Source organism: Sinohyriopsis cumingii, chromosome 18, assembly GCF_028554795.1.
Source record: "Sinohyriopsis cumingii isolate HCF-2022 chromosome 18, ASM2855479v2, whole genome shotgun sequence".
NCBI lineage: Eukaryota > Metazoa > Mollusca > Bivalvia > Unionida > Unionidae > Sinohyriopsis > Sinohyriopsis cumingii.
Window position 1 is genome coordinate 90725271 of NC_142978.1, and position 25445 is coordinate 90750715.

At 34.2% G+C, this 25445-nt stretch overlaps 2 protein-coding genes across 4 annotated transcripts in view; one reads left to right on the plus strand and one right to left on the minus strand.

The window, feature by feature from the left end:
• Positions 1-22975, minus strand: part of LOC149777426 (HEAT repeat-containing protein 6-like) — a 76287-nt gene extending 53312 nt beyond the window's left edge. For 2 of the 3 annotated variants that reach the window (XR_016416178.1, XM_089942047.1), the window contains exons 1-8: positions 22802-22975; positions 19289-19396; positions 17986-18126; positions 16664-16779; positions 11892-12006; positions 11200-11295; positions 7633-7783; positions 5739-6019 (exon numbers count right to left, since the gene is read on the minus strand). Coding sequence is in view for 2 of the 3 variants with exons in the window: in XM_089942047.1 (XP_089798173.1) it covers positions 5739-6019; positions 7633-7783; positions 11200-11295; positions 11892-12006; positions 16664-16779; positions 17986-18126; positions 19289-19396; positions 22802-22975 (1182 nt within the window). In the remaining variant the exon portion in view is untranslated. The remainder of the gene's footprint in view (positions 1-5738; positions 6020-7632; positions 7784-11199; positions 11296-11891; positions 12007-16663; positions 16780-17985; positions 18127-19288; positions 19397-22801) is intronic. The other variant, XM_089942048.1, reaches the window with a different exon arrangement.
• A 275-nt stretch (positions 22976-23250) lies between these two features.
• LOC149777427 (2-methoxy-6-polyprenyl-1,4-benzoquinol methylase, mitochondrial-like) overlaps positions 23251-25445 on the plus strand; it is a 30639-nt gene continuing 28444 nt past the window's right edge. Inside the window, exon 1 of the mRNA XM_089942049.1 lies at positions 23251-23381. The gene's annotated coding sequence lies outside the window, so the exon portion shown is untranslated. The remainder of the gene's footprint in view (positions 23382-25445) is intronic.

Genomic DNA, 25445 nt, shown 5'->3' on the forward strand with positions numbered 1-25445 from the left:
AGATGCTATGATTTCTTGTTATTATTTTTTCAATAAATGTTTTGGCAAACTTATAATACAGGATTTGTCAGAAAAAATACATTAATGCCTGTGGAAGTGATGTTGCATTATTGCTGCCTACTTTAACACTATATCATTTCTTGTAAGAACATATTTTTCAGTTACTGATGTCTTATTTTTATGCTTGTTGCAAGACTAATATAAAGTTTAAAAAAACAAAAGAAATATAGCAAGTCAAACATTTTTATATCATTAATTAGATTTTTTAAAAATGGATGAAAGTCAGGGAATCATTTCTCGCAAAGTACTTGTAAAATCAATGTCACTACAGTTAACTGTATTGTCAACAGCATCATCATCATCACTGATGGCCTAGCAGTAACATTCTGCACTTTCAATCCAGTTGTCACAGGTTCTATCTCCCACTTCTAATCTTTCATATGAGACTTATACCTATGGCCTGAGGGGCTTTCATGGCAGAGTGGTATAAGATGCTTGTCTTGTGATACAGATCTGAGGGGCTTCCATGGCTGAGTGGCACAAGATGCTTGTCATGTGATTATTTGCCTCCAATGTGTAAATGAGAATGTTGCCAGTTACTTGTGGAAGGTCAGTGTTTCTACATAAGTGGTGTTTGGTGTCTCAAAAGGACTTGGATTTTCTTCAGCAGTAAAACTGGCTGCCATATATAGATTCTCTTCATCTGAAAATGGTGTAGAGGCCATAATGATCCACCGAAACCCGAGATCTCATGTCTAAATGACTTCAGCTGGTGGAGACAAACATCAAATCAACAGAGGCTCCATGCGCCCAAGTGTACTAAGGTGCTTGCTTTTACATCACTTGTACATCTCTCAGAGTGAGATTTTGTCACAGATCAACCAATTTGGGTTGGTGGTCTTTTGGGGTTCTTCTCCACCTAATATATTGTTTTAAAAAAACAAACAAAAAAAAACCCAAACCAAACTAAATCAACCAACTAATCAACTGTGGCAACAGCAGCAAAGGTACAAGTTCATCATTTTTGCCACAGCTGTATGAGTTTATAAATTTTGACTAGTAATTTGTGTAGACCTTTGAATATCATCAATTATGCCTTTCTGACAGTCACCAAAAAGTCATCATCAGTTTGTACACATGGATTTTTCATGGTGAGCATATGAGATGGAGAAGTTTTAAGCAATCCTGCATCATATGCTGCCAAAAAGTTTAAATTTTAGCTCACTTAAAGTTTCTCTAACAATGTCCATTGTTCCAGCTAGAACTGTTATAACTTATTCAAGCTATATTCACTGATATTTGGAGATGTGCATCTATAATAAATATTTGTAACAAAGTATGAGAATGCATCGATGTTTTTCAATGATGCATTTGAATTAAGCAACAACCAGAATCGACAAAACAAGAAATAAAATTATTGTCTGTGAATATGCATATCAATGTGAAATGCAACAGGGAAGACTAAATCCAAGACTTAAAACCTCTACTTTTCTTGATGTATTCTGCTTGGATTCCATGTTTCTGCACAAAACTCAAGAATTCAGGACTTGCTGTACTAATTCAGTTCAAACTGTAAACCTGTGCAAACACCATGATATTAAAATTCAATAACTTAAAATTTTGATTGCTCATGATCAAATTTGTATCAGTATAGACACATCTATGATGACAGTTTTGTGAAAAGAAAATCATAACAGCTGTACCATTTTCTGGCCCTACAAAATTTGAAATGTGCACTTTCAATTCTGCAACAAAGAGTCAGCTGCTGATTTCAATAAAGATTCTTCCAAATTCAGGTCTGTAAACGGATGGAAATTATGTTAATAAAACAGTGTCCCTCACTTTTTTCAGTTACAAGTAGGACAAGCTCTCAAAAGAATCTTTTTTTACTAAAATCTTACTTTCATTATCAACCAGTCAGGGTAGTCAAACCCAAAACTACTCTATTTTATCTTCACTAATTTATAGTATGGTTCACGTTCTTTTATATCTGTAGTAATATGAGTCCTTCAACAACTCTCAATGGTTCAAGCCTTTTTCAACCATGCTGACTGGACACACTGTAAGATAATGTTCAAGTAACAGAAATACTGTGGGATAACCAGAGACCAATAAAATCAAATAAAATAGTCAAGTTATCTCCCCTGCAGGGATGCTGCCAGGATTTAGGATTTTTGTGTGTGTGTGAACTCCGATGAGGAAGCAGTGGAGGGAGGAATAGCCATTGTTCAATATCTCCCTAACACTGAAATATCTGTCACTCTTTCTTACTGTTCCTCTCTGTTAAGGCTCTAATGAAAACAAAATACTCAAAGAGGTGTCATCTCTAGTTGAATAGCGATTATTAATGTGATGTCATTGGGCATGTTCACATGGTTGTGGTGGGGTCTTGGTTGGGATGGCAGAAAGACCATAGGCTTACTCCATATTTGACAGCTAATTACAATGTTGTCAAAAGAACTAAAAAATTTCTAACAATTCAGTTGGACTCGGATTATATACTTGATTCAAAGTCAATGAACAGGTTCTAAAACTGATTTGTTTACTTTGGATCCATGTTCCTCCATCACATTCAAGATCTGAATATACCAAAGGTTAAATTAGTACAGTTGCATCCTAAGTTACTATCATGGCTGCTTAAAATGTTATTTAGTGTGAGACTTTAATGCTAGAACTCATAGCTTCAGTGATTTTAGAGTTAAAAACATGAATTTCTTCTCAAACAACTCAATTTGGTGCAGATTACACTGTTTTTTATTGATACTGAGAGAATTCTTGATGTGTATAAATTGCACAAGAAACTAACAACATCAGATCAGAAAATTAATACCACTGGGAAAATACTGATAGGAATATGCAGAAATAATGCTATTATTATTTAAATGCAATATGTGGTGACAATATGAATGCTGGTTATACATCTTTGCACAATACATCTTGTACAACTATTCTGTTGTTTCTAACAACACTGTAATATGGCAATAATTTCTACATGAAGTTGACCCACTTTTTACTTTAGTCCCTTGCTAATTAATAGTTTTAGATTTTACAACCAAACTAAGCACATTTTACCTTTTGACAATAATACATGATTACAAATATTTAGATTGCAAGAAAATAGAAGTAACAATTTTAGTAAAAATACTGGTACCAGTAAAACTAAAGGAGATGGTAAAAAAAAAGGAATCAGGATGAACAGAATAGCAGTGTAGTAAAGAATCCACATATCAGAATGACATCAAGAAATTTTCATCAATTTCATCATTAGTTAATGACACTGCTTCAAAATGTGTACTAGATAATAGTAATCCAATTTGTAATAAAAATAACAAATGATGGCTTGGAACTAAGTGCCAAAAGGTCTGCAGAAAATATCACCATGATCAAAATATACATAGGAAGAACTGAACACAAACAGGACAAATTGTATCCATCTTGCTTTGAGTTTACACAGATCAGTCAGTCCCTTATGTTTAATGTCATTTAATTTTTGCACATAGAGAGCATGTACTTCATTTGGTCATACATCTGCATGATATGAAAGTTTGTCTTGTTATTCTTTTACTGCCATAGTGGTTCTGCCAACTAGAGATCTACACATACGTACTTATGTTGTATGGGGATTCTCTGATATTCCCTATGAGCATTAATCTGTTAATTGTTTCTGATTTTAATATGATCCTCCTCCTCTGTGTACGAATACTATTCTGTGCTGAGAACTCCTTTCATTACCTGCTGTCTGAAACGCATATGCATAACTAGCTTGAACAAGTTACTGTTCTTTAGGGTTGTGCAATTTTCAACATCTCATAGGTATGGCCCCATGGGTATTCTCTCTTGGATATCTCTGTTCCAAAAAGAAAAGTTTTCCAGAGGTCTCACTAGTATTTTAAAACTAGGAGTCCAGGACTCACATTTTGGTAAAAATAGGAGTCCCACCAGCAAAAGTTGCAGTCCCCTACCAGAAAACTATGCAAATTATAAGAAATATTGGTTGCCATTGAGTTTAATTTCTACATTCTTTATAACAATGACATAGCTCTTGTTTGTCCATCAGAGTGAGTTTGAATTTTGTCAATCCAAGGAAGGTCTTATTCAAAGCACTAAGCTAGGCATCACACACTTTCTTACACTTGGCTACTGTCCCATCCAAACTATCAGTCCTAGCAACTTTAGCACTCTCCTGAATCTCGTTACAGTCTTTGTCAGTTTGCCACTGAACCCCAAAATACTCACTAAAGTCTAAGTCTCAACGTGTCATGATTCCGAGATCACATGCACTGCTTATTCTGCTACACTTGGAAATGAACACAATAATGAAAGTTAAAGTTGTTTATTTGATGTACTGTTATAAATGACCACATGTATATCTCTGGGTCTTTCTGCCTCTGAATTCAAGCACTGTAAATATCAGTAGATTTTCCCACCCAGGTGCCAGTCAAAGCCTTTAATCTTGCAGCCCAGCTATTGCAGCATGTTCTTATGATGTAATTTTATAATGGTGACATGTACATGGGGGTGGGGGCTTTCAGTCACTAAATTCTGTCATTGTAAATATCAGCATAGCTAATTGATCAACACATTTTCCCACTAAGAAAATGGCTGAAGTAAAACTGGCAAGTCTTTGAATTTTGCTGCCCACCTATTACATGTATATGGAGGACTCTTGCCTAAGTGATTTTCTGCATCCCCAATAAAAAATTGGCATCCAAATACATGTGATTAAGCATTTCTGAGACCTCTGAGTTTTCATTAACATGAACTCTGCCAAACATTCACTTCCTTGAATCAGTGCGTTGCTGCCTCTAATGCCAGATTTTTTCTCTACCATAATGCTGTATTAGGGTTTTAAGTCCAACATTCCCATAGTCTGCTTGTTCAGTCATAGGTATCTTGAATAAATATAACTGGCATATTGTCCATCCAACTCGTACATTGGACTTGCACTCAACATCAAGTTTGGGCTCAAAATCACACACTGGTATTTCCAGTGACATTTTCCCAATGTTCAAAAGACCGATATACATGAAATTCATTGTCCTCATAGCTATCACCAGCCAGTATTTGCTGACTGAAAACATCGTCTGAAGACAAACCCTGTCGTGATTCAGCCATTTTGGTGTCCTGTGTGGCCCTTATTCAAAACACGCATTTGTAAAACTTCCGTGAAGAAAATAAGGTTAAAACTACCATAAAATGCTTGTTCCAGGGCCGAACGAACTAATCAAATTTAGTTTAACAGCCATTCATGTTGAACCGAAGTATCCAGCTATCTGGATGTTACAGACCGCTACTGGCAGCGCAAATTACGTCGCAAAATGCACTTTTTAAAGTTAAAAGTTTAGTAAAAACTGCATACTGCGCAAAGCATGTTTTATATCTGCAACATTGACATAATTTGTGGAACGAGTATCACTGCTTTAAAAGTACATGATTTTGTACAAATTATGTGCACTCATGTGTACTGGTATCATCTTCTGACCCAACGTTTTATTCACGTTAGACCAATTTTTTTCTGACAACCCCACCAGCGATTTCTCATTTTGTTAACACAACCCAAAAGAAGAAGTGATTTTCCAAACCAACATTCCACTGTCAGAATTAAAACAGTTTGAAACACAACCTCCTACAGAAGTTTTTTTGAAGTGCCGTCCCTAGGGGGGGATATATGTTTTACTGGAACAGCCCTTAGTGCCACATTGTAATATGACCAATTGTTATGCTGGGGTATAACTTACTTTAATAATACAATGAAGGCAACCTAAGGAAGATTGCCTCACTCTGGTACAGTATGCCCTGAACTTTGACCCTTGACCTCCCTCTGTGTCTGACCAATCAGAATCTGAGCTGCTGACCCTGGCCCAAGCAGGCTGGAATACTGGGTCTTCATTAGTTTTCAAGGAAAGTGAGGTCACTAAGTGTGCTGCCCCTTCATCAAGTGACACCAAATGATCACTGTCTGAATCCCCTTTCACACCAGTCTTCTTATTCCTCTTTTTCTTTCCTTTCTTCTGACCTGCTAGGCAAACAAGCATGGAGCATAACATCAAAACAAAAATATAGCTGTGACTTTGTTTAGAAGGTACCAAAACAAATGATGGAACAGTTACCGACAGTCTATTGTATTTTCACACCGCCTGCATTTAAGAAGTCCTAATGAATGTAACCAGATGGTTAGGTCTATAAATCAATGAAACCTAAAGAAATAATTCAAATGAAACTAAATTTTGAGAAAAAAGTGATAAGTTAATACAATGTAATAACAACACAATCCCTATTCTATCAATACAAATTAAACTGAAAATATAGTCAATTTTTCTTTTGGACAAGTACCTGAGAGCAAGAGTTAAGTTAGTTTAGCAAGAGTCCTGTAAATGGCACATTATACACCTGTCCCATATTTAACAGTCATCTATGTAGGCACAAGTATGTCATCATTTACCATGGTCATTTATCTCAAGGTGTGTGGTTTTGAAAACTGTGCAGATACCATTTTTCGTATTAGACCTACCATATAACTTTTGTTTATTAGACATGAAAATATATAGGCTTGTGTAAGCCATTTACAAAGCTGGGTCAAGGATATTACAAATTTTATAATATAAAGCTGAAAGTTACACTGACTATAACATTTGACCTTTTGACCCAAATCAATAGGCCTCTATCATACTTTATGTGCAAACCATCCAAAATCTTAGGTCAAGGTACAGGGTCTAGAACTAGGTCGAGGTACACAGTCTGGAACTAAAGTTATGCAAAACCTTTCAATCATAGCAAGCTTTACCTGTAACTTTTTGACTCCAAAATCAATAGGCTTCTTTCTTATGGAAGTTTAAGAATACAAATTATTTTGGGTAAATTGTGACCCTAACCTATTATCCATCTACATTAGAATTAAAAGGCCATTAACAAACTTTAGTCCATATCTGGGAAGTAGAACTAACAATTTTTTTCCAGAAACCATTTTTCTTTTCCTATGACCTTTTAACCTCATAATCAATATGCTTCTTCCTTACCTCAAGCGCAAGCCATCCACAAAGTTTGGTTTCGGTCTGTTATGTAGAACTAATGTTATTGTGCAAAACCATCTGTTTTCTTTCAGCCACACTGACCTTGACCTTTCACCCTTTGACCCCAAAATTAACAGTCTTCTTTATGAGACCAAATGTGCAAACCAGCCACAGAGATTGCAAATGGTATGTGATGGAGAACTTGAGTTGTTGTGCAGAACAAAGCAGGTGTAGACAGATGGACATAAAATGTCATGTTATAACATATTCTGCCTGATGGACAACATATCAAGACACAAAATTAAATACTAAAGGGTTTGTATTATAATTAGTTTTCAAGAACCAAGAGCTAAAATTTGGGGAAATAATTCAAGTTGCAAAACAAAAATTCAAACAATTTCATGGGATTTATTCACACAAACATGTGCAAACAAATCAACAGTGTACAGTGGGGTTTTGTTGTTGAGGACAATTACAATCTCTGAGCATACCAGCTGATGGGGATTATGCAAAAAATGCAACATTTATAAAGGTATTTATTTTCTGAAGTAGACATCTTTTTTCAAGACATTTTGATTCTAACAGGGGATGCAATGGTTTCATATTAAAATCAAGAACATACCTTGAGTTTTGGATCCCTTTGATTCCCCAATGGCTTCAGTATTCTCATCTCCTTTCTGTGGATTTAACACATCAAGTTGCCCATAGGCAGCCGGATAAAGGCTCTCTGGCACACTAGGCATCTGGTTGCATAACCCGTAAAACATGTAAGCCTGAGTAAAAACAAAAAGAAAAATTATCAGAAAGAAGCTCAGTGTAACAAATCTGACATAACTAAATGAGTAAGATAGTCGATTATGTTTCTAACTTGGAATTTTGTAATCATTTTTACTTTACCTGTAAATAACAAGTTCTAGTCAAGATTTCCAGAAGAAGATGGAAAATCCATTAACGGTATTTGTGAAATCAGTTTAATAAAGTGACTGGAAAAAATCTTAAAGATCAAAGTCTTTAAATGAGATGACATCATCTGTAATATTGTTCCATATTTTGAAATACCTGATATAAAGACTGTAAAATGTGGATAATATGCACATACTTCTGAACTAATGGAATTTCATATGTCATGCAACTGTGTGGACGAAAATACCTTTCATGGTATGAATGAATATAAATGTGGAAAGGTTTTGTTGTGGCACAGAGCATTAACCAATGGGTTCGCATACTTTTTCAAACAAAAATTTTCACGTCTTTTCTTGCTTTTTTGTTCTTTCAAGGATCATTTATCACCATTATTGAATGGAATTTGGATCAGAAAATATGCATTTTAAAACCAAAAGCAGTTTCTAATTTGAGACATTCCTATAACATCCCAAAGAAACACATTACCCTATATCAAATTAAGGATCACTTGAAACAAGTATAATTAATGAAATTCACACAAATTTGCATGTAACTCCTTTAAGTTACACTGCATGTTGGTAGCAAAAAGTTTTAGATAAGAATTGTTTTAAATTTGGACAAAAAACCCTTAAAAATGAAATATAAACCTTGGAATAAAACGAGAACTGATTTTTTAAAAAAATTACATTTGTGTTAAGTTGATGCCCTAACACCTGCTTTTAAATATAATCCAACTAAGGTCTGTATATTTAATGTGGTCTTTGTCAATAACACCATGTTCCATTCAACTTGGCATTGCTTTTAAGTGCAATTAATCATAATATGTCAGGCTCCAAGATAAGCTCAAATGTTTGGGTGAAATTGCATCTCTCTAGCCAGAATAGGGCCAAATTAGCGAAACTAGAAAGAAGTTGGTGTACAAAAGTTCATAATAGCTACTGAAACTACAGCTTTCATGCCAGATGATTAAAATTTTGATGAAATACTTTCAGAAGTTAAAAATAGTAACACTTTTTTATATTATGCCATTAAAGTTGCTTATATTACAAAATGGCAGCCTTAAAAAAAGGTTTCACTCCTATTCAGCAACCATTTCCATACCAGAAGGCTTCTGTTCAAACCTACGATGATCTTTGTTTTTAGTAATGGACCTGGATACATCCACTGAGACATTATCTACATCTGAGTGACCTAAACAAATTCAATACAAGACGAAGAGAATGATGCTTTAAGGGCTTGTTTAGTTAAAATGACATGGATGGTGTAAGTTTCTGGCTTTTCCAATACATGTGCACTGTTGAAAAGCTGACAAGCAAGCAGACAGATTCTCCATTTTCATAATGATGAATGTGTGTCCCTTCCTTGGTCTAGTGTGAAACACTCTATGACTCTCCAACTATTTTACTTCTAATGAACAAAATCATGTTTCTCATGACATTTTGTTTCATGCTTTTCAAAACTGAAAATGGAATTAATAGTCTTCAGTATTCTAGTTTGTTGGCTTGCATCTGCAAAGATTCCTATAATTTAAAACAGAACAGAACTTTAATTTTATGTAAAATCAATGATGCCATATGATCATATGGCATATTTATCCCTGTAACAAACAAAATTATTATACTGCAGCCTAAAATGTTTATTATGTTAAATGAAAAACAGATAATTTGTTTCATAAATAAGGACTTGTTATTAATGAAAGCTACTTTTATACCAAAAACACAACAATAACAGTAACTACTACTAATGATGCTATATAAGAAGGCATCTCAACTAAAAATGCCACGGATGCAGGCGGTCATGGGTTTGAACCCTGACTGAGTCATAAAGACTTATAAAAATGATACTAGCAGCTGCCTTGCTTTCCGCTCAGTATTAAGAGGTTACTGTGCTGACTGGTTGGTCTGGAGTTAGGATAATGTGAATGGGTGGGACATGATGCTAAATGTCTGTGGCATACTGCCCCAGTGCTGGACATAACTGTAGACTGCAACACTGCAGTCATCGTAGCAAATGACTGAAAAATTGTTAAAGCTATGTGAACAATTAAAATCACACACACAAAATTTATATCATTTTGGCATGCATTATATACACAAGCCCTTATAGTATTAATTTTTTAATTGTTATTTATTTCTATATTTTCTGTAACTTTTGGTATATGATTTTATTTAATATTCATAATTTTTATTCATAGTTGTAAACTGTATTGAATATCCTTTGCTATAAATTGTGTACGTAATCTGGCTCTGTTAAAATGCAAATTACGTATGATCTATATATAGATTTTACATATGTGTTGACAATTAGTAATAATAATAATAATACTTAAAATGGTGTCTATGGCATATTTTCTCAGTAACTGATGGGATATCAATGTTTCCATTATAATTCTGTGGATTGCATTGGTTGCATGAGGTCATGTGAACATAGTTTGTCATAAATCAATAGTGTATATGTTGTCACATGGGGTCTATTGGAACCTACTGTCACAATATACGGTGTATGTAAGCATTCAGATTCATTCCAATTTCTGGAGTAATTCATACTTTTTGTGTTCCCAATGTAAGTCTGCAGATGTGTTTTATGTTATACTTAGATATTTTTCAAGAGGAAAAACATTTGTTTGGACTGTTTCAATGGTGTTAGAAAGTGTTCATTATTTGGACTCTAATATTATTCTGGAACTGTTATAAATTATTTGAAATAATTCTGGACAGCGCCATCACAGTTCTTGGAGGAGAAGTACATTTCCAATATTGAAAATTATGAGGGAATTTTCATTTGTTTAGGACTTTCATAGACCTTTATAAAGACTAATTTGGATTCAATTAATTATACTGTAAGTACCTCTCACATTTTTCATTTATCACTTTAATAATTTAAAACGTTTCTTAAGTTTTACAAGACTTGTTGGGTTTACTTCTTTTCTGTTATTTAAGTTTGTGACCATAGAGTCATAACACAATCTACTATAATTGGACATCAGAAAACAAATTTCCACAAAAATAATGAGTGACGAGGGATAGGTGGGTAGAAGCCATTTAATTTCATTTAAAATTCCAATAAAAAACACGTGATAAAAATTCCCAACTCATTCTATGGAATCCCCAAAATTGTATTGTTGAAATCATCCCTGAAGTATTTAGCAAGGTCTGAGAGAAAAGTCACTACAAAGGTGAGTTGTGGGTGGCAAAGGTCACTACTGATGATAATGCATAACACCCAACTGAAGAATCATTTATAAAGTTTTAGAGCATGAAATTGAATTACATCATAACCAACTCACCCTGACTGCTGCAAGGACAGGTCCCAGCTGATCAATAGGCATTGCTTTTGTCACCTGCAGAATATTCTGTAGCCCACGTAAACAGTTGATTAAAATCTGAAGAATACAAAAAGCAAATAACTTTGCAAAAGATACAGAATAAGTAAGCATTCAACTGATATTAACATCAGAGATGAGATTACCCTTTACAGTCAAACTGAGCATCATAAATGGGTCACACTGATGCAGCTGGAATATGAGGAAGACCGTAACCCTAAGATATACCCTAACCTGGCCATTCTAGCTGAGAGAGTTTTGGTGTAACTCACCAAGAAACAGAATGATTCTCAATATTATATGTTTAACCAGGCATGCAAAGAGGATTACATTAAGAAGATTCAATATTTATTTAGAGATTGAAAGGTAAATGAATGATTGATTATTGGCCAACCATCAAACAGATTTGTAAAATTAGTGATTAAATCATAAATCATAAAAATCATTTTCAAAATTAATATAATGAGAATTTCCTTTCATTCACCAGTTATTTGTTTTCATGAATCTGTTAAAACCATGAATTGTAGACCCAATGAACTGTGTGGTTAAAAGGACTCCCTTTCATATCTAAAATAATCCAATTTTAAGGTAATACAAATACTGTAAATTTAAACCATGAATATTGATACATATAATGGTATTAAATAAACAAGTACCTTGCACTTTGCAAAAGGGTCCAGTTTAGCAGACTGTGTCTGGTGTAGCAGATCTGTAAACATCCGGAAGCAAATGAGAGCATATTTCTCTTCCATGTAGTCACCACTAGCAGGCCTGCAAATTGGAAAGAATATAGAAGCAATCCTTCCACAAAATTTGATGTTTAATGTCACTACAATACATGAAAGATTATGCCATGCTGAGGCAATGGGAGTAAATTGTCTTGTTCAGAGACACCACAATAGCTGACCCAACATGGTCTGGGCAGGATTTGAACCTGCACCATTTTCATCACTGCACTGCTAAAGAAATACTGTTAATGGAGAATATATCACCATCAATGACTATTACAATTTTGTCTCCAAAATTTGTCTTTCAAAACTTTGGGGTAATAATTTTTTTAAGTTCATGTGCTGATGGTCAAATCAATTTCAATTATTTTTACTTGTATGTTTAACTTTGCACTCTTTATGCATATGCATTTATTAAAGATGTATATGCATAATTATAATATTCCTTTCATCTCAAATAATAAATGAAATAAAATTCATAACATATTTAATTTAAATTTCTATGCATAATGTCTGAGGTGGGAATTTACCCAACAGGTAATATAAAATTCCATCATTCCCAAAAGACAATCTATATTAGAACATTTGCTTGCCTGTGTAAAATTGCAATTATCCTAAGACAGTGGAAATTTGAAGCTATGGATATTTTAAATTAAGAAGTACAATAAAGTGGTAATTACCCCAAAAATGGAACACTGCAAATGGAAGCGATGCATATTTTAAATTAAAAAGTATAATCATGTGGTGATTACCCAGATGAATTGTGACAATGTCTTAATTATGAAGATAATTTCCCTGCATCACTTGGACCACTGACACATTTTTTATTCAGACATGACTGTTTTTCCAATGTCCCATAATGAATTCATGTAAAATATTATGTATATCTATATCTTGTGTACCTTTTGGTACATCGCTGTATCTATTTTGTGTGTTTCACTTTGGCACACAGATTGCATAGGATCTTTAAATAAGTGTTGTCAAGTTTTTAATCAACCTGTTTTCGAGTCTGGAGTTACTTATGGTAGGCTAGTTAAAGTCAGGTTATTCAGTACTGTGATATAGGTCATGTGAGTAGGTATTAGGAAATGTTGGATTGAGGAGAAAGGTTTGTCACATGGAATCATATTGTGACATATAGTCATAACAGACTTTAGTCGATGTATATAAGGAGAGAACTGAGCAATTAACTGATTTCTAATTCAGATTCTTATTTCATATGTTCTTGTGGTAATAACAATCTGCAAAAAACATTTGTTTTGTTTAGATATAATTTGAGAAGAGACATTTGTTTGAATTATTCACTGGAATTACAAAGTGCTCATTGGGCTAAAATGGTATTCTGGGACTATGACTATTGTGAATTTATTCAAAGGAGTTTGGGATGATGCCATTGTGATACATCAGGACTGTTGGCAGACCAGTGCATTCAATGATCTGGAATTCATTCTGAACACGATTCTTTTGGACTTGAGTAGAACCTTTTAGGATTATTTTGTATTTAATTCATACAACTGTATGTTCCTCTTAAATTTTCATTTTATAACTTTGATAATTAAATTATTTGTAAATTTTAGAAAAACTTGTTGGTTATGCTTCATTCTTTTACTTAGTTTACAACCACAGAGTTGTAACATATATGACTGGTTCCAATCGACTAGTGCACAGAGGAGATATAACCAATTATTAAAAACTCTGACCTAAAGATGCTTTCAGCAATATTTTATTTATTTATTGTAAAATAGTTTTCTTCATAGTTCAGATGTATGTGCAGGGTTGTCTTGAAGCAAACCTGGAAGGGTGGTATGTCATTCTTGCTTGTGCTGGAACAGGGGATAGAACCCAGGACTGCTGAGTTGTAAAGGAACTGCATTACCACTTTGCAGGTGTTGTTACCATAATAAACAGTAAAATCTGAAGTGTATATGTTGTGATCACTACATCCTGTCTTTTTTATCAAACCATGCATCCCTGCCGTAAAATGATGTGTAACACTCAAAATACAATTTTTTTACTCCCAAACCCCTTACAGTCATGTTTAGAAAAATACCATTTTCAGTAATCTTTAAGAAAACAACCTCAATATATGCTTGTAACATGTAGCAAGTATAAACAGTAAACAGTCCTGCTCAAAGCTGATATAAAACTGTCCTTGAAGCAGTTTATAATGCTACCTGTCATAAAGGCAATTAAAAGGCAAGATGGTAAACAGCCACCATTCCACTTAACTGACTGACTATAGCTATGGTGATGCGTTAAGTCCATTGAAGACTACCTTGTGTGAGGCGTGATACTAATTTGTATTGGTAAAGTTCGTAAAGTGGAATAACCCAATTCATTTCAAGTTAGAGGTAGATGCCTGCTGAAGAACTAAAGTTATTACACATCATTGTCCTGAATGTTGAAACTATCCGTATTAATTTTTTTTGGCAAGTTTGTAAACACTGACAGTTTCTTTAAAGTCAGATTTTACTCCATATATAAAACACAAAGCAAGGCTATTTCAATCATCAGAATAGTGTTCAAGTGCAATTCATTTTGAAGGGAAAATGTCTAAACACATTCCTTTGATTCAAGAAGAAATAGCAGTGAAAGAAAAGCCCCATAAAACTAAATTTCAGAACTAAAGGTTAATGGAGGTTCACTTTGTGATGCACAGCAGTAATGGGAAGCATCTAATTACACAAACAACATATTATATTAGGCCAATCTGGACTGCATGACTTCAGTTTAAACAGCAGCACCATAGTATTCTCACACCATCCTGTTTGCTTTACCCCTCCCCCTGCCAATTTTAAAAACACAAGACAACAAGGATATGAAAAATAAAACAAAGCTCAATCATTTAATTCAACAATTTATAATTTATGTCACCAAGTGGGTCCCAGACACTGTCAACTTGTTGGCATTTTGAATCAAACAAGAGTTTCTTTAGCAACATATTTTATTGAGCCAGTCTACATTTGCAAGCAACAGATATGATGTAGTTCACATCTTTACATCTTTTTTAATATATGTATACAAGTGTTCCTCCTATTTGTTTGTTCACTTTGAGTTAGAAATATTGTAACTAGACATTGCAAATATTGTATGCAGACAATAGTTTTTATGTAAATAGACTATTATAGAAAGTGTAAATGGACAGCAGGCAGTCTGACTGCTTGTTCACATCACAAGCTTCCATTTGTGTCTCAAAACCAATAATCTGTTAGGGACCCTTTGGTGAGAATCAGGTTAAAAATTATAAATCAATGAATGCAATGACTACGTTTTGTGCATTTTTTGTATCTGTGTTTCTTTTCATAAAATCGGACTGGGGGGTACAAACAAACAGGAAGGTATGCAAATACTATACATGTATCACCTGGACAAACCATAACATATCCGACATGTTGAGTTGAAGATTTAGGTTATTTCTCTTTATTATTATTTGCTATCTTAGTCTTGTTAATATAACAACTATTAATTGACCCATGAATTTCAGAATGATTTTAGCTATGAACCAAACTGACTAAAAGACAGCAAGTAATTGCTTGTGTTTGCATCTGTGTTGATAAACACCCATACTGGACAGAGGCATTTACACAGCTGATCTGTGTTGATAAACACCCATAATGGACAGAATCATTTACACAGCTGATCTGTGTTGATAAACACCCATTATGGACAGAGGCATTTACACAGCTGATCTGTGTTGATAAAAACCCATAATGGACAGAATCATTTACACAGCTGATCTGTGTTGATAAACACCCATAATGGACAGAGGTATTTACACAGCTGATCTGTGTTGATAAACACCCATAATGGACAGAGGTATTTACACAGCTGATCTGTGTTGATAAACACCCATAATGGACAGAGGTATTTACACAGCTGATCTGTGTTGATAAACACCCATAATGGACAGAGGTATTTACACAGCTGATCTGTGTTGATAAACACCCATAATGGAAAGAGGCATTTATTACTGCTGTAGTAATTGCAAGGAACCCATTAAACTTAAAAATATTATGTCCTCTCCACCACCCTCCCCCCTAGTGAAATGGTCAGTCCCAGTGACGTATATTCATTTTTTTATACAGACAAGCATATCTTGCAGTCAAGCTGCATTCAATACTATTCTGACAATGCTAACATTATGGTCATCAAGAACAACTCAGTTCGGACCAGGATTCACTCAGAAAATCCCACAGGGAAGTCTGAACAATGTTGCCATCCAGTCTATAATAAGTGCAAAATATGAATGCTAATGATACTTGCATTACCTTCAAACCCTCTACTGAACAGCAAAGACTGCATCTAATTAATCCTATATTTTTCCCATCCAATGGATTCTAAAGATGGAGACTTGTGTTTTTATTTAATGTCAGCATGGTTGTGATTAAGTGCTTACACATATATGCATGTGTGTGGTGATGATATTTGACAGCTCAGTGTTACAAACTATGTTATCCTTGCAAGTGTATTAAATATTTTAAAGGACTAATCAGTTATTTATCTTTATTCAGATTTGAAATTCCAATCATTTTCTATAGTCTTATATGAATAACATCACTTTGGGGTTACAAAAAACACTGCCCCACCCCCACAACTGCAAAACACTTTTTGAGTCTAAAATAAACCCAACACTATCTGGGAATGGGGCAGGTATAAAATTAATTTTTTTTAAAAATAATTTTAAACACAACAATTTTTACTTAGTTGTAAGACATTCCAAACACTGGACAGCTTCTCTGAAAACATCCTCATCCTGTGTGGGCAGTGTTACCAGTTGAACCAATATCCCGTGTCGCCCTAATAGTGTTTCCAGAGACTGAAATCAAATTATACTGATTACTGTAAGTATGAATTACTGAAACTGTACTAAAAAGTAGCCTTGCATATATGTTTGCAAATAGGCCCATATAAACAAGTCCACATGAATATTCTGCAGTACAAATTCTACAACCTATTTTTATATACTTTCAACCTAATGAAGACACAAACATTATTTTGTACACTGTCAATTAAAAAAAAATTGAAATAAAATGTTACATCTTTAAAAAATCAAATGTTTATTTTCAATTAAATGATCTTAAAGACATTGTCTGTCATATATTTTCAATGGCTGAATCTGATTCAGGCTAACTTCTTTGTGAATCTTGTTATGCTGGTATGCATCCCATAATGCTGTTCCAGATGAGAAGGCCTTGAACTTTGTGAATCTTGTTGTGCTGGGATGCATTCCAAAATACCATTTCCAATTGAGAAGGCCTTGGACTTTGTTAACCTTGTTGTACTACAATGCAACCCACAATGCTGTGCCAGTCTGAGATGCATAACCTAATCAATATTCATACCTAGTCTGATAATAAATATGGCCCAGCCATTCTGGAGAAGAAGTTATAAATTGGTTTTCCATATGGTTATTATGTTAGCCACATCAATGCCTGGGGAGCTGTCTCAAAGCCAATTCTAAAAGAGTAACATCTATACTTGCTTATAAGGCAAGTCCAACTGCATAGACCCAGATCTGCCAACACATAATGTGCTAGCAGATCTGGGTCTGTGCAATTTGTTAGGAATAATCAGTATAACAAACAACATAGATCTTAGCCTGCATGCCCATCATGCTACTGCAGGTCAGGATCTTTGTTGTTTGCAGTTTGACTTTACCTGCACACGAGTATATACGGTATGTTCCATTAAACATTCCTATTAAGTTCAATCAAGACTGGCTCAATTGTTCTTGGAAAGCTGAAAAATAGGTTTTCCACCTGTTGCTAAGTCAGCCACACTGTTGCTATGATAGCAACCCCAGAAACAAGTTTGACTGAGAATATTCTAAAAACGTTCCTACCAAATTTTATCCAAATTGGTTCAACCATTGTGGAGAAATGGAAAATAGTTTTTCCATTTGGTTGCTATGCTACTAGGGGAGTTACTCTGAACACAATTTTTTTTTATAAACCATGTCCTAGAAAACATTTAAAACTAAAAAACTACTCTGACTGTGGAAATGAAATGCAAGCTATCATACCCTTGAGACTCTATCACAATTTTCATACAACACTGATGCAAAAGCTTTCAGTGTCTCAGTCTGGACCCAAGCTGGACATCGATGTAAGGCCTTTACTACGTAGTCTGTCAACAGGTCCAGACACTTCTCCTCCAGATCAATCTAAATGATCAAAACATCATAATGTAAAAACCATGTAAAACTTTGTGTGTATGTGTATAATAAATAAATGCATGTTGACCCTTTATTGAAACACTTCTTTTACAATATCTAGGATAGAGTCTTAAATAAATAAAATATGATTTGTGTGCTTGAGAGATATATATAAATATGGGTGCGATTGATAGATAAATATAAACATGGCTGTGATTGATAGATAAATATAAATATGGGTGTGCTTGACAGATAAATATAAATATGGGTGTGATTGATAAATATAAATATGGGTGTGATTAATAGATAAATATATATATGGGTGTGCTTAATAGATAAATATAGATGTGCTTGATAGATAAAGATATATATGGGTGTGACTGATAGATAAATATAAATATGGGTGTGCTTGATAGATAAATATAAATATAGGTGTGCTTGATAGATAAAATATGAATATGGGTGTGCTTGACATAAATATAAATATGGGTGTGCTTGATTGATAAAAATATGTGTGTGCTTGATTAATATAAATAAGGGTGTGAATTACATATAAATATGGGTGTGCTTGATAAATATAAATATAGGTGTGCTTGATAGATAAATATAAATATGGGTGTGATTGATAGATAAATATAAATATGGGTGTACTTGATATCTATATATATGGGTGTCCCTGATATATAAAAATCTGGGTATGGGGGCACTCACCAGTTATTATGTACTTTTGAGAGAGTGACATTTGTACGGTGAAGTTGTTTGCATCTTAGACATGCACAATGGAGAGAATGTTGGCATACCTCTATGCTACATTAATGTAATGTGGATGATATTTCTTTGGATGTTGTACTTTTGGAAACTGTACATGATCTAAGCACATGCTAACTAAAATGACTGCTCCCTTGTGCTAAAAATTCAGCCTGAATTAGTCTAAAGTACACTATCCATAGCAGCTATTAAAATACTGATTTTATAACATATTAATTACAGATTTAGCTCCTTATACTTACCAACATACTCATTTTATCTACAGACTTGGCTCATTATACCCAAACTTATTTTATACCACAGTTTATAAAATTCTCTGAATTACTTTACAAGCATGCTTCAACATCACTTTTAAGATATCCTAAAATGTGCATACATGTGCTGATGTGTGTGATGAACTTACTTTCTGTTTTGTCCTGAAGTTATGAATTATCTGACAAACTTTGACCACCAGTCTCTCCTGATGGAATGGAACTGTTCCACACAGCTTTGTCAGTAAATGGTTTGCCTCCTGCACAAAATATTTAAAGGGAAAATACAATTACTTTCTGAACAACTATTTTAACAAATGTTATTAATCTGTAAGAAAACAGACAAAAGTAATTTTTCACTTGAAGGTTGTTGATTTAACTTCTGCACTGTTTGTACTTAGAGCTTTAAATATATGTGTAGGCAAGCAGGAAGCTCAAAAGAAGAAAGAAAAGAAGAAATAAAAGCAAAATTGTGATCCTATTTATAAAATGCTCTAATCTCCCTCTCCTAGCTTTAACGGCAGTCCAAACAGATCCAGGATTAAGAATCCAAAACTTATTGTAATATTGTTGTGACTGTATACTGTGATAACAAACCTGTTTCATATATATCCTTCTGTCTTCCTGCTGTGACTGTATAATTTGCATACAGAGTTAAATGGTCACAAGATGTCACTAAACATAAATTAAATATTTTGTAATTTTCAACCTTTGACTGCTGTATGTTGGATGCCATTTGTAAAATTAAATAAGGGGGCACTCACCAGTTATTATGTACTTTTGAGTGAGTGACATATGTAAGGTGAAGTTGTTTGCATTTAAAACATGCACAATTGAGAGAATGTTGGCATACCTCTATGCTACATTAATGTAATATGGATGATATTTCTTTGGATATTGTACTTTTGGAAATTGTACATGATTTAAACACACTGCTAACTAAAATGACTGCTCCCTTGTGCTAAAAAATCAGCCTGAATTAGTCTAAAGTACACTATCCATAGCAACTATTAAAATAGGGAAAATGAATTTTGCCAGGCTAGACAATACCAGCTTCTGAAAGTGCAATGAATGAATTACCAAATATATAAAATGTAAAAAAAAAGTTATTGGCTCTTTTTTTATACAATTTACCTCTGAAGTTCAGGAAGTGAAAATGACTAAGTGGAGCTAGCACTTTTTTGAAAGGTGCACATCTGGAGTAAGGCCAAGCTGTATACTCTATAACCCATATTACACCGTTTATCATACACCAAAATAAAGGGAATTAAAGGTTCTTTGAATTATACCTAAGATATACAAGGTCTTTTTTAAATAGCCAGTATAACCAGTGAGGAAAGCCGGGGAAATTCTTTTTTTTATAAAAATCCTAACCCTATGCAAAATATGCAACTGTAGAGTGCCACCTAAGGGGGTGCTCTACAGATCATATGAACTATTGCAAGAGTGACAGGTGTAAAGTGATGTTGCTTACATGTTCACAAAATGGATGGAAATGAGGTATGAGAATATTTCCAATCCTAAAGCATGGGGTAACTATATAAAATGGAAGTAGTGTTTAAAGTTACCTGAACCCAATAGTGGTTATATGGTGTCTAATAAAAGTGTAATTTTAAAAATGTAACAATGAGTTGCATAAAAACCCTAGAAAGATAATCTCTGCCAAATAAATGTACAACATTGTAGAGAATAAAGCATAAATCTGTTCCACAACAACCAATGAAATTTAAAATCAAACAACATGATACTGAAGAGCTAAAAGACCTGTCAGAAATTCCCTTAATGAGTATCTCTACACATTGCCTTGCAGCTACACTCTACAGTAGGTGGCCTTACCTAATCCTTTGATATACTTTGTGGCTCTCCACCCAGGTCCTGTAGTGCTTTAGTAATTGGATAAAGATGATAGCTTGGTTAGTGTTTGATTCTAGTCATTCCATGCAACAATGAGAAATCTTGGCCAATTTCCATGACTCAGTTTCATCCAAGTTGCTGGTTTAATTATTCCTGGTCCTTTGAAGGCTAGGCCACATACAGTTATATAGGGTTTTGGTGTTTTACCAAAAACAAAATTATTTTTTCTTTATCTGTGCTCCTCACCCACCTATAAGCCCAATAAAGGGATAAATACTTATGCTTATGTAATGCATTTCTCAAGCAGATCATCAGGATGATATACTCATAGGCTATTTCCTTTGCAGGGTCTGAAGAATAACACCATGTTGATTTAATCTCAAAGAATCCTTTGAAATGTATACAAATCAGTTAAACTGTGTATCTTTAACATAGCCCTATGACCTTGACCTACTGAAGCCAAAATCAATATCCTTCTACCTTACTTCAAGTGCAAAGTAGCCCAACAAAATTTCTCAAGATTTGTGATGTAGTACCAAATGGATTGTGTAGAAATCATTTTACTTCTTTCAGTCACAGTCACAGTAACCTTGACCTTCAATCTTCAAACCATCAAACTGAAAGGCTTCTTTATGCCAAATGCACACCATCCACAAAGTCTGGTCAAGCAATGTAGAATTAATGTGATTGTATGGAAACCATTTTTGTTCTTTCAATCAGTGTAACCTCTGACCATTTTACTCAAAAATTTACATTAGCTTCTTCCTTACCACAGTGAAAGCCAGCCACTAAGTTTGGTACTGTTAAGTGCAGACCTTAAGTTAATGTGCTGAAATGCCATTTTGAACTGACAGAAGAAAAAACAGACAGATAGATGAACAATATAATGTAATGATGCTTTTATCCTTTGAGTTTGAATCTGACCATGACATCACTGATTTGGTTTCTGTGAGTACATGAGTAGCCAATGTGTGCTGTCTGTGGCACACTTGACAGGAGATGCCACTTGGGTTTGCTTGATCAACAGATGATATGCTACAGTTCTTCGAGTTACACTGCTCAAGCTTCTACACAGCCTCTGCAATTCTCCTCAGACCATTCTGGTGGCCTAAGTGGTTAGAGTGTCTGTCTTAGATGTGGGAGGTTGTAGGTTTGAATTCCAGCCAAGTCATACCAAAGACTTTTACAAATGACACTAGGAGCTGTAGTACAAGACCGGGACCCATAGCTCAAAAGGTTGAGCAAGCGTGTCACTGAATTAACCGTCCTAGATTCAAAATGATTCATACAAAAAAGTATAAATAAAATTCATCAATACATTGGAAAATATGAACAAATGAACAAAATTGAATAAAAATGTATTTTCTGTTTGATCTTGACTCCAAAATCAAAGAGATGGGAGAATTAATTGACTCGCCTTCATAATGATTCTTCTCAAGCGTCAAACAATCTATCGTAGAGTTTAGGAAATATATGCAAATGAAAATACTTCAGTCAAAACCTAAATGCAAATTTGTCATGACTGAGACCTTAACCCAAAGGTTAAATGACAAGCAAGCATTGTCACAAAATGTTACCTCACACCTTGGTCGACTTGTTCCTAATATTCCAGCTAACCCGCTGTTTTTATTATCATGATTAATACATATATCGGAACCTTTTGACAATAACTGGTAAACAAGAAAATTGATGATGACGACTACGACGACCATGATGATGATGACTATGACGACGATGATGAAGGAAAACATATTTAAGACAGAAAAGTTATAACGAAAATTGGTGACACATAAAGAAATCGTGAGTCACACCTCTGTTTTAACAATAATCCACGAGTATTCAAGTGCAATTAATTCATCAAGAAGTATGTTCAGGTTTGTCTTTGATGCTTCATCTTCGTGAAAATAAAAAGTTCTTAGTCTATTATAACAATGTTGAAACTTTTCTCTCTCCGACATTGCAAAATCACCAGCGTTGGTAGCCATGTTGCTTTGTTTACCGTAGGAGTAGTTATTTTTACTTATTATTATCTAGTTAATTTAAAGGTAGAAACAATAAAACTAGTGCATTGCGACCATTGTATGATATAAATAAAAATACATCATTCTAAGTTTATATCATAATTTGATTGATACTCAGTGATTTGACACTGATTGTAATAAAATTATATAAGTAAATCTAATAATACAATAAATACTCCCATGATGGCTGCCTCCTTAACCCGGCGCACGCTTTGGAAACATTACAAATTATTGTACAGAAAATCTATAAGATATTTTTCAGTAAGTGCCAATCATACAAGTGAAAACGGAAATAAGAAAACGAAAGAAGATGTCAGGACTACACATTTTGGATTTGAAACTGTGGCAGAAAAAGAGAAAGAGGACAGAGGTTACGAAATGTCATTGATTTGAACCCAATTTTCGATGACAAACATTTGGACAATTCCTGGACATAGCCAGAGTACCATTTACATAATAAGAAGCATTAATAAGATTATAAACAAATGTTTTTTTTATAAATATGACATGAATGAATCATGGATATGTTTTTCAATCAATTTTAACAAGTTTGGTAGTATTGAGATTGGCTGGTAATCAGCATAATCCTTATAACCAGGTTTGTGAATAGGAATTACTTTTGCAGTTTTCCATAATTTGAGGACAGATGAGGTTGCAATACTTAAATTGATTATGAATGTTATACTGTTTTCTAACACTGGTTTGTTTAACTTTGTGGTAATATTGGTGAAAAATCATTGAAAACATTTGCAGTGTCAGTGTCATCAGTGACTATGGTGTCATTTACCAGAAGTGAGTGAATTTTTTTTGTCTGATCTTTGTGTGTTCTTTCAGTGAGTTCATTGAAGACTTTCCAAATGGAGTTTGTGTTGATCTTTTTGGTTTTCAAGCAATGATTGATAATAAGCTTTTTAGCTTTTTTAATTATACTTTTTATTTTATTTCTCCATACTTTATATTGTGTTTTGATTGCATCTGGGATTTCTGTAGCAAGCCAATTAGGTTGGATTTCATTCTTTACTCAATGTACTTTCAGTGGTGCATGATTATAGACTACATCCATGAATAAGTCAGTCCACACCCTCAGAGCTTCGGGGCCCCGAGTGGTCTAAAGCGTTCTCCGTTACGGATCACTGCCATCTCACCTCTGTCTGCGTGGGTTCGAGTCCAAGGCTCGGCAAACGTTGGTACATGGGAAAGCCTGCCGGTAGCTTCTCGTGGGTCGGTGGTTCTTCCCTGGGTTTTCCAGGGTTCTTCCTCCACCAGTTATACTGGCCGCCATGTATAGCCTATCTTGTGCTGAAAAATGGCGTTAAATCCTACAACAACAACAACAACAACCCTCAGAGCTTCATATATGTCATCCAAATTTTGGATCATATTCCATGGAACTTTATATAGGTCATTGAGAAATTGTTGTTCATTAAATTTTTGAATGATCTGTAAGTAATTGTTTTGTGTATATTTTTCTTATTTTTCTTGCATTTAACCTTTCTTTTCAAAAAGTAGGATAGTGGTTACTAAGACCAACATTCGGTACATTAACACAAGCCACATTGTCTGATAGGTTGGTATAAATGTGGTCAGTAAGAGTGCTTGATTTTTCTTGTACCTTTGTGGGCTCATTTACCAGCTGGACTAGGCCTAATGAATCAATAAATTCCATCCAGTTGTTCCTTATTTGAGTATTGAGAAGGTCCTTATTCATATCACCTATTACATGTATATGTTTCTACTGTGCAAGAACATGTTCCATTTGTTTAAAAACATTATCATTCCAAATTGCTTTGGAGGAAGGTGGCCTTTAAATGAAACCAACTAGAAATGATTTTGCATTATTTTGAGAATTTTCCAACCAGATACTCTCAATTTCTTGTGACTCCAAGTCAAGTCACCTTTCTGCATTAAAATTTTGCATCTTCCCTAATGTATACAACAAGACCTTCCCCTGCTGTCTCTGTTCCTGCATAATGGTTTATTGTAGCCTTGACTGTGAAATAGATTATCATTGTGGTTATTGTTTAATTTGGTTTCATTGAGTCCTAAAACATATTATTTTCCTTGGAAGACAACATTAACTTAATCTGGTCTATTTTTCCCACTATACCTTGTACATTTAAGTGATCTATGTTAAAATATTTTTTATTTAGTATCATATCAATTATTTATATGTCATCATGCAATGGGGAACTCACTGAGATTATCTCCATGCTACTTTTGTAATTCTGACATCCTGTTTCCATATTTAAATATTCATATATATTAGCATCTTCAAAGTCATATACAGATCCTGAAAATCTGTTAACTTTTGCATTTACAATACTATCCATTGAATAGTTAGAGACAAGAGTCTCACTAGGTACATTTAGGTTTGTTATAAATGAAGCACTGGCATTCTCCTCTTTGCCAGCTTCCTAGTATGTATAATACATTG